Below are 18,120 nucleotides of genomic sequence, written 5' to 3'. Positions count from 1 at the left end.
AACTACAGTTCTTACTGTTTCATTGCAGATGGCAGTTAAAATACTGTATGTAGTAGTATTGGCCAAATTAGAATTGAAATGAGCCCCTGACTGTATTTTGTGGAATAAATAAAAGGAATAGTTTTCAACTTGCCTGCATTGAGAATATACAAGACCCGTGATTTGTAAGACTGGCAAATGATGTGTTGTGGTCTTGCAAAAAGGTGAAATTACATGTCATTTTCCAGTGCAGCACACAACATTGCCATCATATATATGTTGTACAACATGGAATATATTGTAATACAGAGAATCCTCAACTTGCTAAATTGTGAGCCTGACTTTTTGCAAACATTGATGTGATGTGGTGAAATATTATGGATTTACTTCTTGCTAATATAATTGTAGTGTTTTTGCAACTGGGGATGTTTTACATCGATAATATTCACTGTATGTACAGTAGGTAGTTCTTGATTTGATGGTGTTTATTTTCTTAATTAAAACAGTGTCATTGTTTTAAGTAATACACTGGGAACTATGTGTTTTTTACTAGAAAACACAAACTAAATACAGATGCTATATTCACAATTCATTAACTATTAACATCATTTGTGACAGGTTGAAAATTGTCGCTTCTGTGTGTGTTTCTCAATTTGGTGAAATGTACACAAATACTAATTACTATGTACATCTTCACTGATCAGACAATTTGTAGTTCACTTTGAACACAGTCTACAATTATGTGGTATGGCATAAGAAATAAGAACTTTTGTATGAAGCGTTTATTGGGCTGTGTTATTGATTGTATCATTTGACTGATTGATACTTCTCTTTTCTTCGTGTGATTAAAGAACGTGTCCTTTCCAACAAACACGTATATTTGATGTTACTGAGGCACAAAGTGTAGCTCATTAATCACAGCTATCTCATTTGGCAATTGCTGCTGTCTGACTGGTAGTAGAAGACAGTATGCTAGGGATAATGCTTGTGCCTCCTGTGCTTGTTGTGTGGGGAAGGGCAGTCCAATTTTAGCAGGCCCCTGTTGTATGACTCAGGCCTCCAGATATAGCAGCAGAGTGGTTTGTGTTGGCCTGACGCCTTCCCAGTTCACTGCCTTGTCGTGCAATGGCTGATTGTGCTTTCACCTGTGATACTGTTCGCTATAGTTGGATGGTTCTCAGTAAGTAAACTTGTGATGTATGTTGTGACACATGCACAATTTGTGTTTCTTTGTGATTTCTTATGGATGTTACATTGTGATATTTCTGATCGGCCTCTTAAAAGAACCCATTTCCTCCAATACACAATAATAAAATAAGTATTAAATATAGTTATAAAACTTTGGCAGTACAGCATAAATCCAGTTTGTATTGTTATTTCAATTCTTTACTTTAGTGACAGAAGTTAACAACAGAACCTTTACTCCACATTTCATGTAATCAGTTACAGTTTGGCAGAAAATAATACAGAAAGAAGGAAATGAACAGCAAAGTTACAAGCATAACATTTGCATTAGGACTCCATAAATTGGACACATTTTATTTTAACTTTCACATTTATGGAATGCACTATTAAGTGTTGGTTCTGTGGCACAAAATAGAAATTACCTGTACACTTCAGCAGGTGAACTTAAAATACTGAGTCTCAAGTTAAAAATGTGACTTACTTGATGAAAAAGTAGAACATGTTTATTGATAGACAGTAGAGAATTCTTTATCACTCCATTACTCCAGCCATTGTTCATACAGTGTGTGTGTGTGTGTGTGTGTGTGTGTGTGTGTGTGTGTGTGTGTGTCTGAGATCATCATCTGTGATACTCTTTGACATGAAGTGTTACGTTCAGAGTTGTGTATGAACATCTCACCAGACTTGGAACTATTGCCTTTCTCATTTTATTGACAATTTTGAAAGTGCCTGGAGTATCTTCTTATGTAAATCAACTTTTAACTTAATTCATTGTACTGGGATTACAGTTTCTCAGAGGCTAGTATATATTAATTTAGTCCAATAGTGTTTCAACATACTGAATAGGCCTACTTATTGTAAACAACCTAATTGTCTGTTCATGATTGCTATTATATCTTTTTTCTAAAACACACTTTAATGCATTTTGCCCACAGCCGTCATCAAAATCACAATTAAAAAACTCCATACTCTGTGTCTCATCTGATTAAGTCAGAAGAAAATATATATAACTAGGCACCTTCATTGTAATAAGTTTCATATGAAAGAGGCAGATGTATCCTGTAATGTTAAAATGTTATTTTCTTTTGCTGTCATGGTTTTCATGGTCCAGTAAGCTTTAAAAATATAGTATTTGAACGTGAACAAATTATTGCCTTACATATACATTAGAAATGAAATGTCCTAATTAGACATATAACTGTTACTTAACAACTTTTTCATAGGCATTCAAACTAATTGTCCATATCAGTAGGACTTTAACTCTACCAGCAAACATGTACATAATGATGTATAAATTTTCTGCAAACTACTTGTAATTTTTAAAGCTGTTGAAAAAAAAGCTGAAGCTAGAGACACTGTTTCCATCTGCTACCTGCAGAACAGGAATGGATTTCACACACATCCCCTTTGGCATTCAACAGTTAGAAATAGGCATTTTCAAAATGTGTGTGAAATAAGTAAATGCTGTACAACTGTTCTCTTTCAGGCAGCAGCAGCACGACACACGAAGAATTGGACAATGTGTATCTAATGTTGGATCCTCAGTTGCATCCTATTTCTCCAGACAACACATGTAAGGAATCGGTGCAAATCTTCGAGGAGCACAAGCGGGTATGTGAAACATGTACATAGAGTTATTTGTTGTGCTCTGTACTAATGAATATAATTTACTAAAGAACTTCTGCTGGAACGTTTGTTTACTACAGGTGGTTTCTTTATGACCAATGATTATTTAACATCTGTCTTAATTGCCATTGAATTTATTATAAAACTGCTCTTTGTGTTATCTAGTAATGCCTTGTATGATATCTAAATGGGAAAGTTAAATAATCGATAAATGTGGCAAAGAATTTAAGAATTTGTTAAAATTTTGGTCACCACATTACAAAAGGGGGGGGGGGGGGGGGTCAGATAGACTATGTCTTATAGTTTGATAGTTTGCAGTAACAGTCTGCTGAAGCAGGAGTTAATAAGGAAAAGACCACAATATGTAACAGAAAAGTTAGTAACATTCTGAAACCATCTAAATCCAAACAAAGAAATAGGCCAAATATTAAAATAAGACGCGACATCAGATGGTGCCAAATGTGTTCCAAGCTCTTAAGCAAGGATTACTAATGAAATACTTTTTGGTACCACCACATTATCATTTGTGTACTTTTCCACAACTGGACACTTTGATAAATATATATCTCGTGGCCACAATTTCGATAAAGACACACTTATGAATTTTTCTTTCTTTAATGCAAATAATATAAATAACACAACTGAAAACATTATTTGATTATATTTAAGTTTTCACTCTTTTTGTAGAACAGTTGGTAATTTTAGGGAAACTGGACCATGCCCACACTGTCCATTTTCATTGGAAGATTTTTTTTATACAAATGCCATAAATTGACAGCACACACAAACATTTTTTTAACCACATTTCCTTCATTGCCAAACTTGGAGCTACTAATTTACTCATCTCCACCTTCAGCAACATATATCTCATCTTCTTCAGTAACTCAATTCTTTGATGATAGAGTCAGCTTGAAGGCAAGATACACAGAGGGTATCTAAGGAAGTAGTTCTTGAGATTCTCAAACTGCGTCTCCGTAATTTTCATTTCTGTTGGTTTAGAACACCTTAGGCTGTAGTGTGTTTGAGAGTCGAGGATAACCCACTCTCCTTGTACAAATATCAGAATATGTTGCAATATCCTTGACAACATTATCCAGATTCTCGCTGCAGTATTGAACAATGCATGATGCAATTTCATATGCCCTCTTCATGTCACATAAATGCTGTAGCATACCAACTCCCTGGGGTAATGAATTTCAATATTACACACACTTTATTGTCTGCCTGTGTGTTCCCCAAATGCAGCTCATGTGTGTTTTTCAGTGTTTTTCTTTGTCCTTTATTTGCAATTTGGTTATCAGTTTTAAATTTATCAGGTATTTAGCAGGCGTCTCTCTTTTGGAATGGAGAAAGATTGTTTTCACAAAATGTTGTCTTTAGGCGTTTTCCTTAATGGGATGCAGTTCTCTCTCTCTATTGTGGGTACAGATCAGTTCAGTGTGATGTGATATGCTGGTCCCAGGATACAGGTGGGCTGGGGTGAGCAAACACCCAATCAGCTGACACGTGGGCAATCAGGAAACCATGCTGTAGCTTGAGTGATCATACTGCCCTGGCTGAGGGCCAGGTGGCAGTGGTGGCAAAGATGCTTGTGGTGTGTAAAACCCATGCAAATAGAGCCACCTGGTGGGTAGCCTAAAGTACCCGCATATGCCCACAGACAGGCTGAATGGCACCCGGGTGCATGTGCACCATGGGGCAGCACTGAAACAGCATGCACTGCTTACTAATTTTAACTTAAAATTTTACACATACAAATATGTATGTACTGTTGTAGTTTTACCTACTTGTGATGCCTTCAGAGTTACTATAAATATTAAATTCCAAATTACAGTTTGCAATATTGAAGACTCTGTGGACAGGGTCTGTTAGACTAAGAGAGATCTAACAATGGAAAATCCAGGATGGAGTGTAACAATGTTATGAGAAGAAAAGTTGCTACTCATCTTATAGCAGACATGCTGAGTCACGGATAGGCACAATAAAAAGACTCTCACAATTATTGCTTTCGGCCATTAAGGCCTTCATCAACAATAGATACACATATGCACACGCACGTGCACACTTGAATGCAGTCTCAGGCAATTGAAACTGGTTTCAGCTGTCTGAGACTGCCGCCGTGTGTGAGTTGCTTCTGTGGAGGCAAATCTGTTGGGTCATTGTGGTTCATTCCAAACCAATAAACAATTTCTCCGATGGAAAAGATGAGTGTTAATTGTGTTACAGAATACTATTCTAAATTAGACTACGTTAATGAGATTGTGTACCCATGAATGAAATTAGCATTATAAAATTACTCCCCCCAACACTCAGAAGAGCCTTTCACCACCCACGTAGCTTCCATACTATGCAGGAATAGTTACTTTGAAAAGCCGAGAGTGATTTCTTCGCTCAATCATGTTCAATCCAAGCTTGTTTACAGTCTGTAATGACATTCTCACCAACAGGACGCTAAACTCGAATCTTTCTTCCTTTTCAGAACAGAAAATCTCTGTAAAATCCAGCTAAAACAGAATTTGAATTTGCTACTCATGCTAAAACGTTAATGGATTGATACTGCTAGAAACTCTCTAACTTGTAACGGTGTCCAACTCGGAGTTAGTCTGAGTAAATCATGGTGATGGGACAAGAATTATGCTATCAATCAAAGCAGATATGCCAGTGTACAGCTCTAGCACACTGTAACATGTGTCAGTGTTGTGGATTGTATTTCAAAACTCTCTGTATTGCTGTTTGAAAAGCATGAGAGAGCTAATGGCATATTGATGCTTTGACTTTGACTATGGAGCCTTGTCAGATAGATTAATTGTTAAGAAAGTTGCCCATGGAAGGCTAGGAAGTATGAGTATTTGTCAGGCACTATACTTCCACTCTCTCTCTCTCTCTCTCTCTCTCTCTCTCTCTACAGTGAATATAGGATAAGAACACAAGTGACATAGAGGGTTTGCTCAAAAAGAGTCAGGATGTACTTAATACATAAATTTCATGTCATAAAGGAGTAGTGCCAACAATTTAGATGACTCAGAAATCTTCAGAGGCCTTTAGGTCTTTCTGCAAAATTTACAGTTGGAGGTGCTTGCCATCACAGTCGTCTCCATTCAGTGAGTATAATGAATTATGTAATTGTAGAAAATTACAAGACATGTAACCTTCAAGGTGGGTTTTTTTCCCCAACCTGAAAATGTTATCATTATTATCATAATCTTGGACAGTTTCCGACCTCTGGCCGGGTCTGTATGGAACACAGGCCTCTCCATCGTTTTCTGTCTTGCCACCATCTCTCCGTCTTCACCCTGGTCTGGTCTTCTCCTTTCTTCTGGACACATTCCTCTACTCCTTTAATCCATTTGTCTCTTCCTCTTGGTCTCTTTCCTTCCAGCTTCATCTCATGTGTTCTCCTGGTTATCCTCTTCTCCTCCATTCTCTTAACATGTCCATGCCATCTCAGCCTTGATTTCTATATCTCCTCCTGTAATGGCTCCACCTTCATTAACTCTCTGATCCTCTCATATCTTAACCTGTCTATCTTTGTCACTTCAATCCTGTTTCTCAAGAATTTCATCTCACTAGCTTGTACTTTGCTTTTCTCTCTTCCTTTCATAACCCAGGTTTCTGATGCATATGTCAGGGTCGGGACATAGTGCGACAGGTATAGAACATTTTTACTGATTTGGGGTACATCCTTGCTCCATATCATGCTTCTGACACACTTCCGAAATCCTTCCTCTTTTCTCCCCCGCTCGTTTATTTCTCTGTCGTTATTTCCATCTTCCTGTATCGGGATTCCTAGGTACTTGAAACTCTCCACTCCTTTCAATTGTTCCCCACCAATTGTTATTCCAGTTGTTCCTCTCTCCTTCTTTCTTGTTTTGATAATCATCTCATTCTTACTTATACTAAATTTCATCCCATATTCTTGTACTGTTCATTCACATATTTCCAGTTACTCTAGTACTTCCTCCTCCTTATTCCCCCAGATTATCAGATCATCTGCAAACAACATAGCTTTCATCTTCCTTTCACCAATTATTTGTGCTACTGTACTCATTATATCTTCAATCATTACAATGGAGAGTAATGGTGAAAGTGCACTTCCCTGCCTCAAGCCATTCTTCTGTTCAATCCAAGCTGATCTCTCTCCTCCCATTAGTAGATCTATGCCATATTCATAGTGCTGTTCCTGCAGTTGTCTTACAGCAAAAATTAGATCCACCGTGGACCTTCCTGTTCTGAAGCCATGTTGCTCTTCTAATTTTGCCCGAATTAGTGCTTCCAAAATTTTCTGAAAAAAGTCTCTGTATGTTTTTGAGTTCTGAAAGCCGAATCAGTTTCAGAAACAAAAAAACATGATCCATTCTCAAGGAAGCTCAGTTACTCCCAAGCATAATTTTTAAGTCATTCCATTTTTATCTCTTTGCTATTTTATTTTATATTCATTCTCACACTGCAGCTTAAACAAGCAGCAACAGAAGCAATGACCGCTGATTCAAAGTGACTCCCTTCTGATATGCATTAATACACATCATCTCACTTTACATCATCTCACTCTCTACATTCTAAATATTCTTAATGCAGTATTTCATGCCGACTACAATTTCGGACAGAAATTGTGCATTGAATTAATTTGATTCCTGAGAGACAATGTGATGGTCAACAAACTGATTTATAGGCTTTCTGATAAACAGTAGTGCATAATATGTGTTAGTAATACTGCAACAAAAGTATCTGTATTTGAGTACTTCATCAACAGTCACAGTGTTGCTTATTGTAAGTGGGTATCTTGAAATAATTTTACCGAGTAATTCCAAATAGCTGAATGGAATTTTGCTTATAGTCTACTCAGAACATGGGGTCTATCAAGATATTCGAATTATTGCTTGTTTTCTTAACCTGTTTACTAATCAGTTTCAGATTCAACAATGTTGTGTAAGTTACCATGGAAGGGCTACAATGTCTACTGATTCACTAATAAACAGTAGTTATAGTATCTCTGTTGAAACAAGGCAAATAATATTCTTCTATGATGATTCTATTTCAGGGATAAAAATGCACAATTCAACGTGAATTTTTAATCAAAAATTCTGATCAGAAATTCACTATCAGGGGTAGTTTTCCAGTAATTTGAAAGTTTATATAGTAAGGAAGCCATTATTTGCAGTAAATAGAGAAAAAGTCTGAAAATAATAGTTGGCAAGATTAACTTCTTCATTGATGACCACTGTATTCAGATAGTGGTACTTTCGTCTTATGCAGCTTTCATCAGCACCTAATCCAGTAGTCACTGCAGGAAGGCCCATGTGTTACAGTGCCTAAAGTGATTAAGATATGATCTGTGCCAGGACAAATGTAGTTGTTCAATGCTGCTCTTAACACAATCAGATTTAAATGACATCGTGTGTGATGTATGACTAAGTAAACAAAATGCAGAACTACTTATTCAAGGCTACAGCAATTTTTCTCCACCAAAGTGCTAACATCTGTGGATTTAGACTCACAGGACATATTTTCATTTACTACATCACAAGTGATGGCGCACTGACAATAGTGCTGTGGGCTTAATGAAAGCACTTGACTTCAAATACACTCCACAGGAGTAGTGACTCTCTACAGGTGCATCATAAATAAGTCTCAGTAGAAATAAATGCCCCCTATCGCAATTGCATATGCCAGTTTGGCTGAAGAAAGACAAGATTTTAGAAACTATTGTCATATTAATTAAATACAGTGAGCATAAATGGAAGGTTTGATGTAGTTTAAAAGTAATTGCATTTTAATTGGGAACTCAACAAGGCTACACGGAATACACTTGTTTTCTTTACGAATGGGATATTTGTGATAGAAAGTCCCGGTACATAAAAAAGAAATGGCCGGAGCAAAATTGGAAAGTGGATGAAATAAATGTTCAACATCAAACTATGCTAGCTCTTGAAGATATCCTTCTTTCATCTCGTCACATCAAATTCTGCTTGATTAAACAATTTCTAGAGGCAGTGGATTGAACTGGCAGAGGCTTTGCAAATCTTGCTGAAAAATTTCTTCATTTCTCAGCAGCAAAAATAAAAGCTATATTTGTGGGCCCTTGCCTCCAGGAACTTCAGCTAGATCAAAAGTTTGGAACATGCTCAACTGACGTAGAAGCATGAGCTTGGTGTGTTTCCCAAGGAAGTAGTAAATCAAATGATCTACATTTATCAAGATCTTGAGTGCAACATGTCTTTGAAAGTACATTTCTTCCCAGAGAGATGTACTGATGTACTGCACCAACACAGAAAACGATTCCATTAAGACACATCTACCATGGAAAAATGGTATGAAGGGAAGTGCGTGCCTACAGTGTTGGCAGACTATTGCTGGAGAATTATTCGAGACAAGAAAGAAACTCAATACAAGAGGAAAAAAATATCACATTTGTATAATTTTCTCTTTTTCTGTATACCTCCTTTTAAAACACATGCTGGAAATTTATTGCTTTTTGTGAACACAGCCTCAGACATCACCTTTGGAATTGCTACAAGAATAACAACTTTTCTCTCCAGAATACAGAAAAAAAATTTAAGAACAATGTACTCAATAAAATTACAGTTTATTTTGAATACTTTTTAACTGCTGAAGTATTGCAAATTTTTTCATGTGGATTTCAGAATGTCGGGGAAACTAGCTTCCCTCCATCATTTGGTTTTTCATTTCTGTTTGGGAGTTTGGAACCCATGTCTTTTCCCCACTAAACAAAATTACATGGAAAATCAGTTGTACTTTTAAAACTGTGAAAACATTGCATTTACTTTCGGTCAGCATATATGAAATCTGATTCCAGTTGTACACAAAGCTTAATACTTCATGGTAAACTGCACTTCATTGTATCTTCTGATATGATTGTGGTATCAGCCATTTCATTTACCCTTAATTGCTGCTAGTCCAGTACCATGTTGTACATTGCCTTACTATTTTCGAATGTAGTTTGGGATGTCTAATGTGGGTCATCTTCAAGTTAGATAAGGCCATATTTGAATTTAGATATGTTTTTCTTAACTGTTGGAAGTAATGATGTGGGCTTTTGCTAAATCTTGACAATTTTGGACAAATTATTTTTGACAACACACAGAATTTTATGACAACACAGTTGTCCTGTTTATGCATTTCAATGAAATACACACACAACACAACACTTCAAAAAAGCTACACAAAGAAAAATATTTCACAGATCAAAACGAAATTTGAGTTACGTATAATGTAAAACATATCAAGAAGAAGCAAACAAAATATCATTGGTATTAGCACAATTCAGTTGCCGATTTTCTCAGTAGCCTTGTATAATTTTCTTTTCTTGTACATACTCTTGACTCAAATCTTTGCTGTTAAAATATATGGAACCCGTATTTTTGTTAATGGCTGGGAACCTTGAGACGATTATTTCAAAACTGGACACTAACAACTTCAAAAAACTACCTTTTACCATTTCATTATATTTGCGCATATAATGAGACAGCATTACACAGATGAAGGAATTAACAGCTCTATAAGATTTTATTGTGTCTTTCAGTGATAGTTCTCTAATTAAGTGACAACTAATGCAAATTGTATTCCATTCTATACTGCTTTGTCCTGATTCTCATGGAAGTCCTATCAGTGTCTCTTAGTAATTTTCTGCTTTACATAATATGTGAAATGTGAGCATGATATTTGGTGTTACAGTTGGCACAAGAATACCTAAAGGTGCAAACTGAGATTGCCTACCTGTCTCGACACATGGATCAGTTGGCAGAAAGGCTTAGTGAGGCCGAGGGCCTGAGCCAGTTGGACCAGCAGGACTCGGAGCGGCTGCAAGAGGAGTTACGCAAACTTGAAAATGAAAAGGTGGGTGACGCATTTACATTGACTTACATACTTACGTTCATCTGCCAGGAATCAATGGAAAACACGATGTTTCAAAAGTATGTGTTATTTCTTAAATTAAAGTGTAATTTAGAAAAAAACTTAGTAATGTATTGGGGGGGGGGGGCAGGTATCATCCAATTTATTGCCATTTTTTATTGAATCCACGTGGTCCCTTGTTGGATCTTCTGTAGAGAAGAGTATAACACAACAGAGTAAATGTGCTCCATCTGGCAGTGCTATACCGCTACCAGCAATCAGTGGCAATTTAAGTTGAAATATAATTAAGTAACACATTTAGCTTTAGTAATGACCTCACAAATATAATCTCTAAAGAAGTTGGTTAAAGTGTGTAAAGCTGAAAACTGCACATAGAATAAACTCACCTAAAAATTCAATTGTCAAACACAAACATTCACATAGAGTGTAAAAATTTGAAGTCTGGTGTAAGAACAAGGCAGAATATGCAACAAACCTTAAAAATCTGTCCAGCATTTTTCGCATCATCTACTTCGAGGAGGAGCAGATAAGTTGCTAAATTAATATCTGCCCTGTCATCTGAATATAAAATACTTGCAATTCATTTAAATGTGACATCTGTATGCTACAGGGATTTCATAATATTTTGACACTTTCCAATTCAAATAACACACGAACTAATCACAGAACAGAGTTGAACATTTTACACAAGATACATCATCTATTCACTTTAAGTTATGAAATACTAGATTGGACAACTGATGACCATTCACAGCTATACAATACTCGAGGCGTTTCACCTAGTTTTTGAACGCCTTTCGTAGCTGCTGGACGAATTCTGGAAATTTCAACATGAACTTGATCTTTTAGCTCTTGAAAGCTTCTCGACTAGTCGTTTGGGAACGTTTTTTGTAACGAATGACAAAGGCTTGCCTGTAAACTGTCACACTCATGTTTGAAGCCTATGAAAGGCATGTTGCATACGCATGACAGATTCTCCGTAGTGGAAATAGCACTCCACTGCGAACACACGTGTTGGTGTGACCAGTTCGACATTATTACTGACCTGTACATGGGATGAAACTTGAGACTCTGTACTACTAATAGATATTTACTTCTGTGAGTTGATTGGATGGTTAAGTCACACAAATGGTATGTTGACTAGAATGAATCATTGCTACTGGATAACATTATGTTTTGCTTATTGCTTTATGTAAATTATTGCTGATTCTGTAATTTCCTTGTATTTTAACACTGAAGAGGGCTATTTATAGGTGAAATCTGGATAAGAAAGAATAATAAAAATCTAGTGGGGTTGCAACTGATTGCTATGTTCCCGTCCTTCCTAAATAATTAGTGTCAATATTTTGCAGTCACGACTTATTAAGCTGATGGTTTGGTAGGATTCACACCTGTCTTCTTTGGAATTGGAATTATTACATTACTCCTGCAGTCTGATGGTACTTCACGCTTCTCATATATCTTGCACGTCAGGTGTAATAATTTTGTCATGGGTGGTTCTCCCAAGGACCTCAGTAATTCTTAAGGAATGTCATCTGTTCCAGGGGCCATGTTGCCAGGAAGCTTTCCCAGTGCTCTGTCAAATTCTTCTCACAATATATCACGCATTTCATCTTTGCCTGCTTCTTCCGCTCTTATTATAATATTGGCCTTAAGTTTGTTTCCCATAGACATACCCTCTATATATTTCTTCCAACTTTCAGCCCTCCCTTCTTTGCTTAGTACTGCCATTTCCATCTTAGCTTTTCACACACAAACAACTCCTCTCTAATTTTCATTTAGGCAGCATATATCTTTACCCTAGTTATGCACCCTCCTACAGCCTCGCATTTGTCCTCTAGCGATGTTGCACTTTCCAGAATCTGTTTTTAGATCTTCGTGTTCCCTTTTCCTTGCTTCATTTGCTGCTTTTTTTATATTGTCTTCTTTTATCAGTTAAATTCAGTATCACTTGTGTTATCTAGGGATTTCTACTAGACCTTGTCTTGTTACCTATATGATCCTCTGCTGCTTCCTTCATTTTCTCTCTATGTTTATTCCTTTCCTGTTTTGGTCCGACATTGCCTAATGCATCCTCTGAAACTCTCAACAACCTCTGGTTCTTTCAATTTATCTAGGTCCTATATCCTTAATTTCCTACTTTTTTGCAAATCATAACCAGTAAATTATGGTCAGAGTCAACATCAGCCCCTGGAAACTCTTAAGCATTTTAAAACCAGATTTCAAACTGTGCCTTGCCATCGTATAACTAATCTCAAACCTTCCAGTATATTCAGATCACTTCCATGTATACAACCAAACAGTGGAAAGTCGAGTATAGAATAACAACGATCGTGAGAAGGATAAAATGGTACCCACAATATAGAGCAGATGTTGAGTTACAGGGAGACACAACAAAAAGACTGCTATACATTCAAGTTTTCAACCAAATGGCCATCTTCTAAAGTGGAAAACACACACACATTCACACAAGCACAACTCATACACACAACCATTGTATGAAAGTTGTGGCCAGACTGCAGACAACAACTGCATTGGATGGAAGCAGTGATTTAGTACGAGTGGTGGGGTAATGAGGTGCAATGGGAGGGAGGGATAGCTAGGTAGGAGTGGGGAGGGGGGGGTTTAGTGCTGCTTCTGAGAGTGTGCAGGGATTTTATGGAGACAGGGTAAGGCTGCCAGGTGCAGTTGGGAGGGTTGGAGAGGGCAGTAGCAGAAAGAAGAGAAAGGGAAAAAGACGATTGGGAGTTTAGTGGAATTGAAGGCTGTGTAGTGCTAGAGTGGGAGTGGGTAAGGGATAGGCAGGAGGAAGAAAGAGACTAACAAAAGTTGAGGCCAGGGAGGGGGGGGGGGTCATAGGAATGAAGGATAAATTGCAGGGAGAATTCCCACCTCCACAATTCAAAATAGCTGACATTGGCAGGAAGGATGCTGTGAAGTAGACATCAAAGTGAAGTACATTGTGTGAGGTGGCATATTCAGTGACTGGATGGTCTGTTTGTCAATGGCCATTCATGTAGACAGACAGCTTGTTGTCATAAAACTAAATGCCCTAATAGGCCATGAAGGCCTAATGGTACTGACTGGCCACCATGTCATCCTCAGCCCACAGGGGTCATCGGAGGCAGATATGGAGGGTCATGTGGTCAGCACACAACCCTCCCGGCCATATGTCAGTTTACGAAACTGGAGCCACTACTTCTCAGTCAAGTAGCTCCTCAGTTTACCACACACAGGCTGAGTGCACCCTTATTTGCCAACAACGCTTGGCAGACCGGATGGTCACTCATCCAAGTGATAGCCCAGCCCAACAGTGCTTAACTTCAGTGGTCTGACAGGAACTGGTGTTGCCACTGCAGCAAGGCTGTTGGCTTTGTTGTGGTCATGCCCACATATAAATCACAACATTTGTTTGTCAATCACATGACTGCATTTACAAGTAGCTCTGCCTTTGATGGGATAGGAGATGCCTGTGACTGGACTTGAGTGGGTTGTGGTGGGAGGCTGTCTGGGACATGTCTTGCATCTAGGTCTATCAGAGGGATATGAGGCATCAGGCAAGGGATAGGGATGAGGGTGGAGTAAGGATGTGAAAAGATCAACGATGTTGCACAGGTTCATTGGACAGCAGAATACCACTGTGGGTCAGGTAGAAAGTATAGTGGGTAGGATATTCTTCATTTCAGGAAATGACGAGAGGTGGTCAAAACCCTGTCGGAGAATGTTATTCAGTTGCTCCAGTCCTGGGTGGCACTTAGTTATGAGCGGGTGCTTGTTTATGGCTGGATGGTGTATATGTGGAAGTGTGAGGTAACTGGAGAGACGAGCCACTGGAGATCTGTTTCTGTAATTTCAGTCTCTGCAGACCTCAATGAGCCCCTTGTTATATTATTGTAGAGGGACTGCTCATCACTACAGATGCAACGGCCCCAGGTAGCTTGGCTGTATGGAAGGGACTTCTTAATGTGGAATGGATGGCAACTGTCAAAGTGGAGGTATTGCTGGTGGTTGGTAGGTTTGATACGAAGGAGGTACTGATGTAGCCATATTTGAGGTGGAGGTCAACATTGAGGAAAGTAGGTTGTTAGGTTGAGGAGGACCAGGTGAAATCAATGGGAGAAAAGGTGTGGTTCTGGACAAAATGGATAGGGTGTCCTCAGCCTTGGTCTATATCACAAAGGTTTCATCAACGAATCTGAACATCTCTCATGATTTGTAAACTAAGTGGTAGTGATGATTAAATTACATTCACAAAATTCTACCATGTTGCTTTCCCTTTCATTCCTTTATCTCACCAGTGCTGTACTAATTTTCCTTTTCCTCCATTTCCTACCAGTGAACTCTAGTCAGCCATCAGAATTAAATTTTCGTCTCGCTTAACTGTTTAAGTAATTCCCTTCATCTCGTCACACAATCTTTCAATTTCTTCACCCACAATTGGCATTTAAATTTTTGCAGCTGCTGTAGATTTTTGACTTTGTTTATCTTGGCTACAGTAATGTGATCACTAGGCCACTCATAGTCATATACCTGAAACCCTATTTTCTTATTCATTATTACTCTACTTCTGCATTACCATATGTGATTTTGTGTTGATAATTGTGTACTGCCTTACTAGAAGCTCTGTTGGTAAAGAAAATATGTCCCTTGTAACTATAGTTTGTTAACTTAGTTTTGGAACTAACAGACTCAAGTCGAGTAGCTGTACTGAGAGAACACACTTTGTTATGAAATAACTTGACCATGTGCCTAATATGAACATGCATCCCTTATAATTTGATGTTTTAGTTTTTTAATTATGAAATGGAAAATGTCTCTTTGAAAGAATAATAGTACAGATTAACACACATGCAGAAGGGCGTGCGGAAAAAAGGCTTTTTTCATAAAACTGTGGTGAACCTTAAGTTCATTAAAGACACAATTTGACATGTCCTTTTCCATTTATTTACTTTTTATTCTTGCACAATGAAAAACCTGAATTACATCAACAATAGAGTTACAGCACTCTTTTTTTGTTAAATCCCAAAAATAATAATGCTATTATGTCAATGTTACCAAAGCAAACATTCTACACACACACACACACACACACACACACACACACACACACACACACAAAAATAGCAATTTGTTGTGTTTCAGATATCCCCCCCCCCCCCCCCCCCAGTAGCATAATCACTTTAGAACTTCAACTAATCTTGCTAGAAATCAAATTTCATGACTCTGTAGAGTCTGGTTATTTGTCTTGGGCTGACAGTTCAACTCTAGAGCCTTCAGGTTGTTAATGATTCTCATTCACCTGGTTATCAGGTCTGTAGGTTTTCATCAACAGATGGAGGCATTCATTGCTGGTCTTTCATTTAAAAAAAAAAAAAAAAATAATAATAATAATAATAATAATAATAATTTGGGATCATTTCAGTTACTTTGTATGAGCCTTCATATGGAGGCTCTAATGCCTTCTTCACTCGGTCAACCCTTACGAACACATGTTGAGTTGCTGATGTCACTGCATCCATTTTTGTGCTGTACTCTTGAGAAGAAAAGGTACCTAGTGCCCTGATGGGCGAGCCATAAACCATTTCTGCAGTTGTAGCATCAGTGTTCTCTCTGATGGAGCATCCAAGACCAAGAAGGGTTACAGGTATTATTTGAATCTATTTAGGAGGTGCATGGGCACAGATGGCTGCTTTAAACACTTGATGAAATCTTTCAATTTTTCCATTTGACAGGATGATATGCTATTGTTTGGTTACAAACACACATTTTTGATACTACTTGGAATAGCTCAGTGTTAAACTATCCTCCATGGGCAGTCACTATTTGGTATGACATTCCAAATCTAATGATGCAAGAGTTGATAACTGCTTGTGCTTTTACACCCTGAAGAGGTACTACCTCTGCCCAAAGCTAACTCTATTGATGTATGTTAATCAATAAGTGTATTCAGCAGAAAGATGCATTGGTTCTATCAAGTCAAGGAGAATTATTTTGAAGTACTCATCATTGCTAGAAAAGGTTCTTAATGACACTTGAACATGGTGATATTTTGGTTTTCTGACAAGTAGTGCATGTTTTCACCCAATTTCGGACATCTTTTTTTTATACTGACCCAGACAAACGTTGAATGAGATCGTGTACAGCTGTCTTAATGCCTGAACAAGCCAAATTATGATAGTTTTGGAAAATGAGATATCTAAATGTTTCAGGAATTCAAGGGTGAGTAATTTGAGTTGACACATCACACAATTGTTCCCTCCCATGTGTCAAATGGTATTTTAATTTAACTGATGTGTGACAGCTGAATGAAGCTCATCATCATCATTTTGTGCTTGGGCTATGTCTTTAGAGTGAATTGGAACTAAGCTACTAGCAACAACATTTTCTTTGCCAGAAATATGTCACAGATCTGTAATAAATTGCAAAATGAACTGCAGATAATGTAAATGGGTTAGTGTTGCTGTCTCATTCTTTTGCTTAAATGCGTATGTTAGATGAGCATTGTCTCTTCCTTCTAACCGATATGTTGCAGCCGTGTATGCACTCAGCAGCTCTCTTGCCATGCGTGGAATACTACTGTGCCATTGTGAACTTCCGTCTCCATTGTTTATCTTGCCACTGTTGTACTGCAGTGCCTACCACAAAATCTGATGCATCTCCAACTAAGGCGAGTTGATTGTACAGACCAGGAAATGTCGAAAGCATGGCATTTGTGAGATTTTTGCATTTTAGGAACTGAGTGATTCCTTCTTCTGTCCTGTCAATAAATCTCTCAGGATTTTTTGTTGTTCCTTGTACGTAATTATTCAGCAAAGCTTTGTTTTCAGCAGCATGTTCCAAATGCTGATCATAGATATTTATGGTCCCTAAGAATGCTCTAAATTGCTGACGTGTTTTGGGTCTTTTGTAGTTTGTTATTGCTGCAACTCTTTCTGGATCTGGCATTGTTCCTGCAGGTGTAATTAATGTCCCAAGAATGTTAGCTGTTTTACACGAAATAGTGATTTTTCCAACACTTCTTACAAGGCCATTGTTGTTCAGTTGTTAAGTGAGTAAGTTTAGATGCTCTACATGTTGCTCTGGATATTCAGATGCCATTAAAATAGCATCCAAATATGGAAAACAGAATTCTAGTTGTCCTACAATTTCGTTTATAAACCTCTGAAATGTGCTGTGTGCATTGTGAAGTCCAAAGGACATATCATTAAATTCACAAAGACCAAAAATGCAATAACAGCTGATTTTGGTTTATTTTCTTCAGCTAATGGAATTACATAGCAGGCTTTGACTAGGTCAGTCTTTGAAAATATCTTTTTATTTTCAAGCATAAAATTTACATCTAGTCATGAAACTGGATCCTAGTGTGGGAATGTCTTGTCATTCTGATGCAGTAATCTCCACAAACTCACCACTGACAATTTGGCTTCATAATAAGGTGTAGTGGACTGGCCCATTGTG

General features: G+C 37.7%; 1 protein-coding gene across 1 annotated transcript in view; it reads left to right on the top strand.

The window, feature by feature from the left end:
* LOC124777614 (mitogen-activated protein kinase kinase kinase 7-like) overlaps positions 1 to 18,120 on the top strand; it is a 157,388-nt gene that overhangs the window by 130,868 nt on the left and 8,400 nt on the right. Inside the window, exons 10-11 of the mRNA XM_047253076.1 lie at positions 2,651 to 2,775; positions 10,483 to 10,644. Coding sequence (XP_047109032.1) covers positions 2,651 to 2,775; positions 10,483 to 10,644 — 287 coding nt within the window. The remainder of the gene's footprint in view (positions 1 to 2,650; positions 2,776 to 10,482; positions 10,645 to 18,120) is intronic.

The sequence above is a fragment of the Schistocerca piceifrons genome, chromosome 2 (genome assembly GCF_021461385.2).
Source record: "Schistocerca piceifrons isolate TAMUIC-IGC-003096 chromosome 2, iqSchPice1.1, whole genome shotgun sequence".
Lineage (NCBI taxonomy): Eukaryota > Metazoa > Arthropoda > Insecta > Orthoptera > Acrididae > Schistocerca > Schistocerca piceifrons.
Note: the sequence above shows the minus strand (reverse complement) of the source record. Positions and strands in the feature narration are given on the sequence as shown.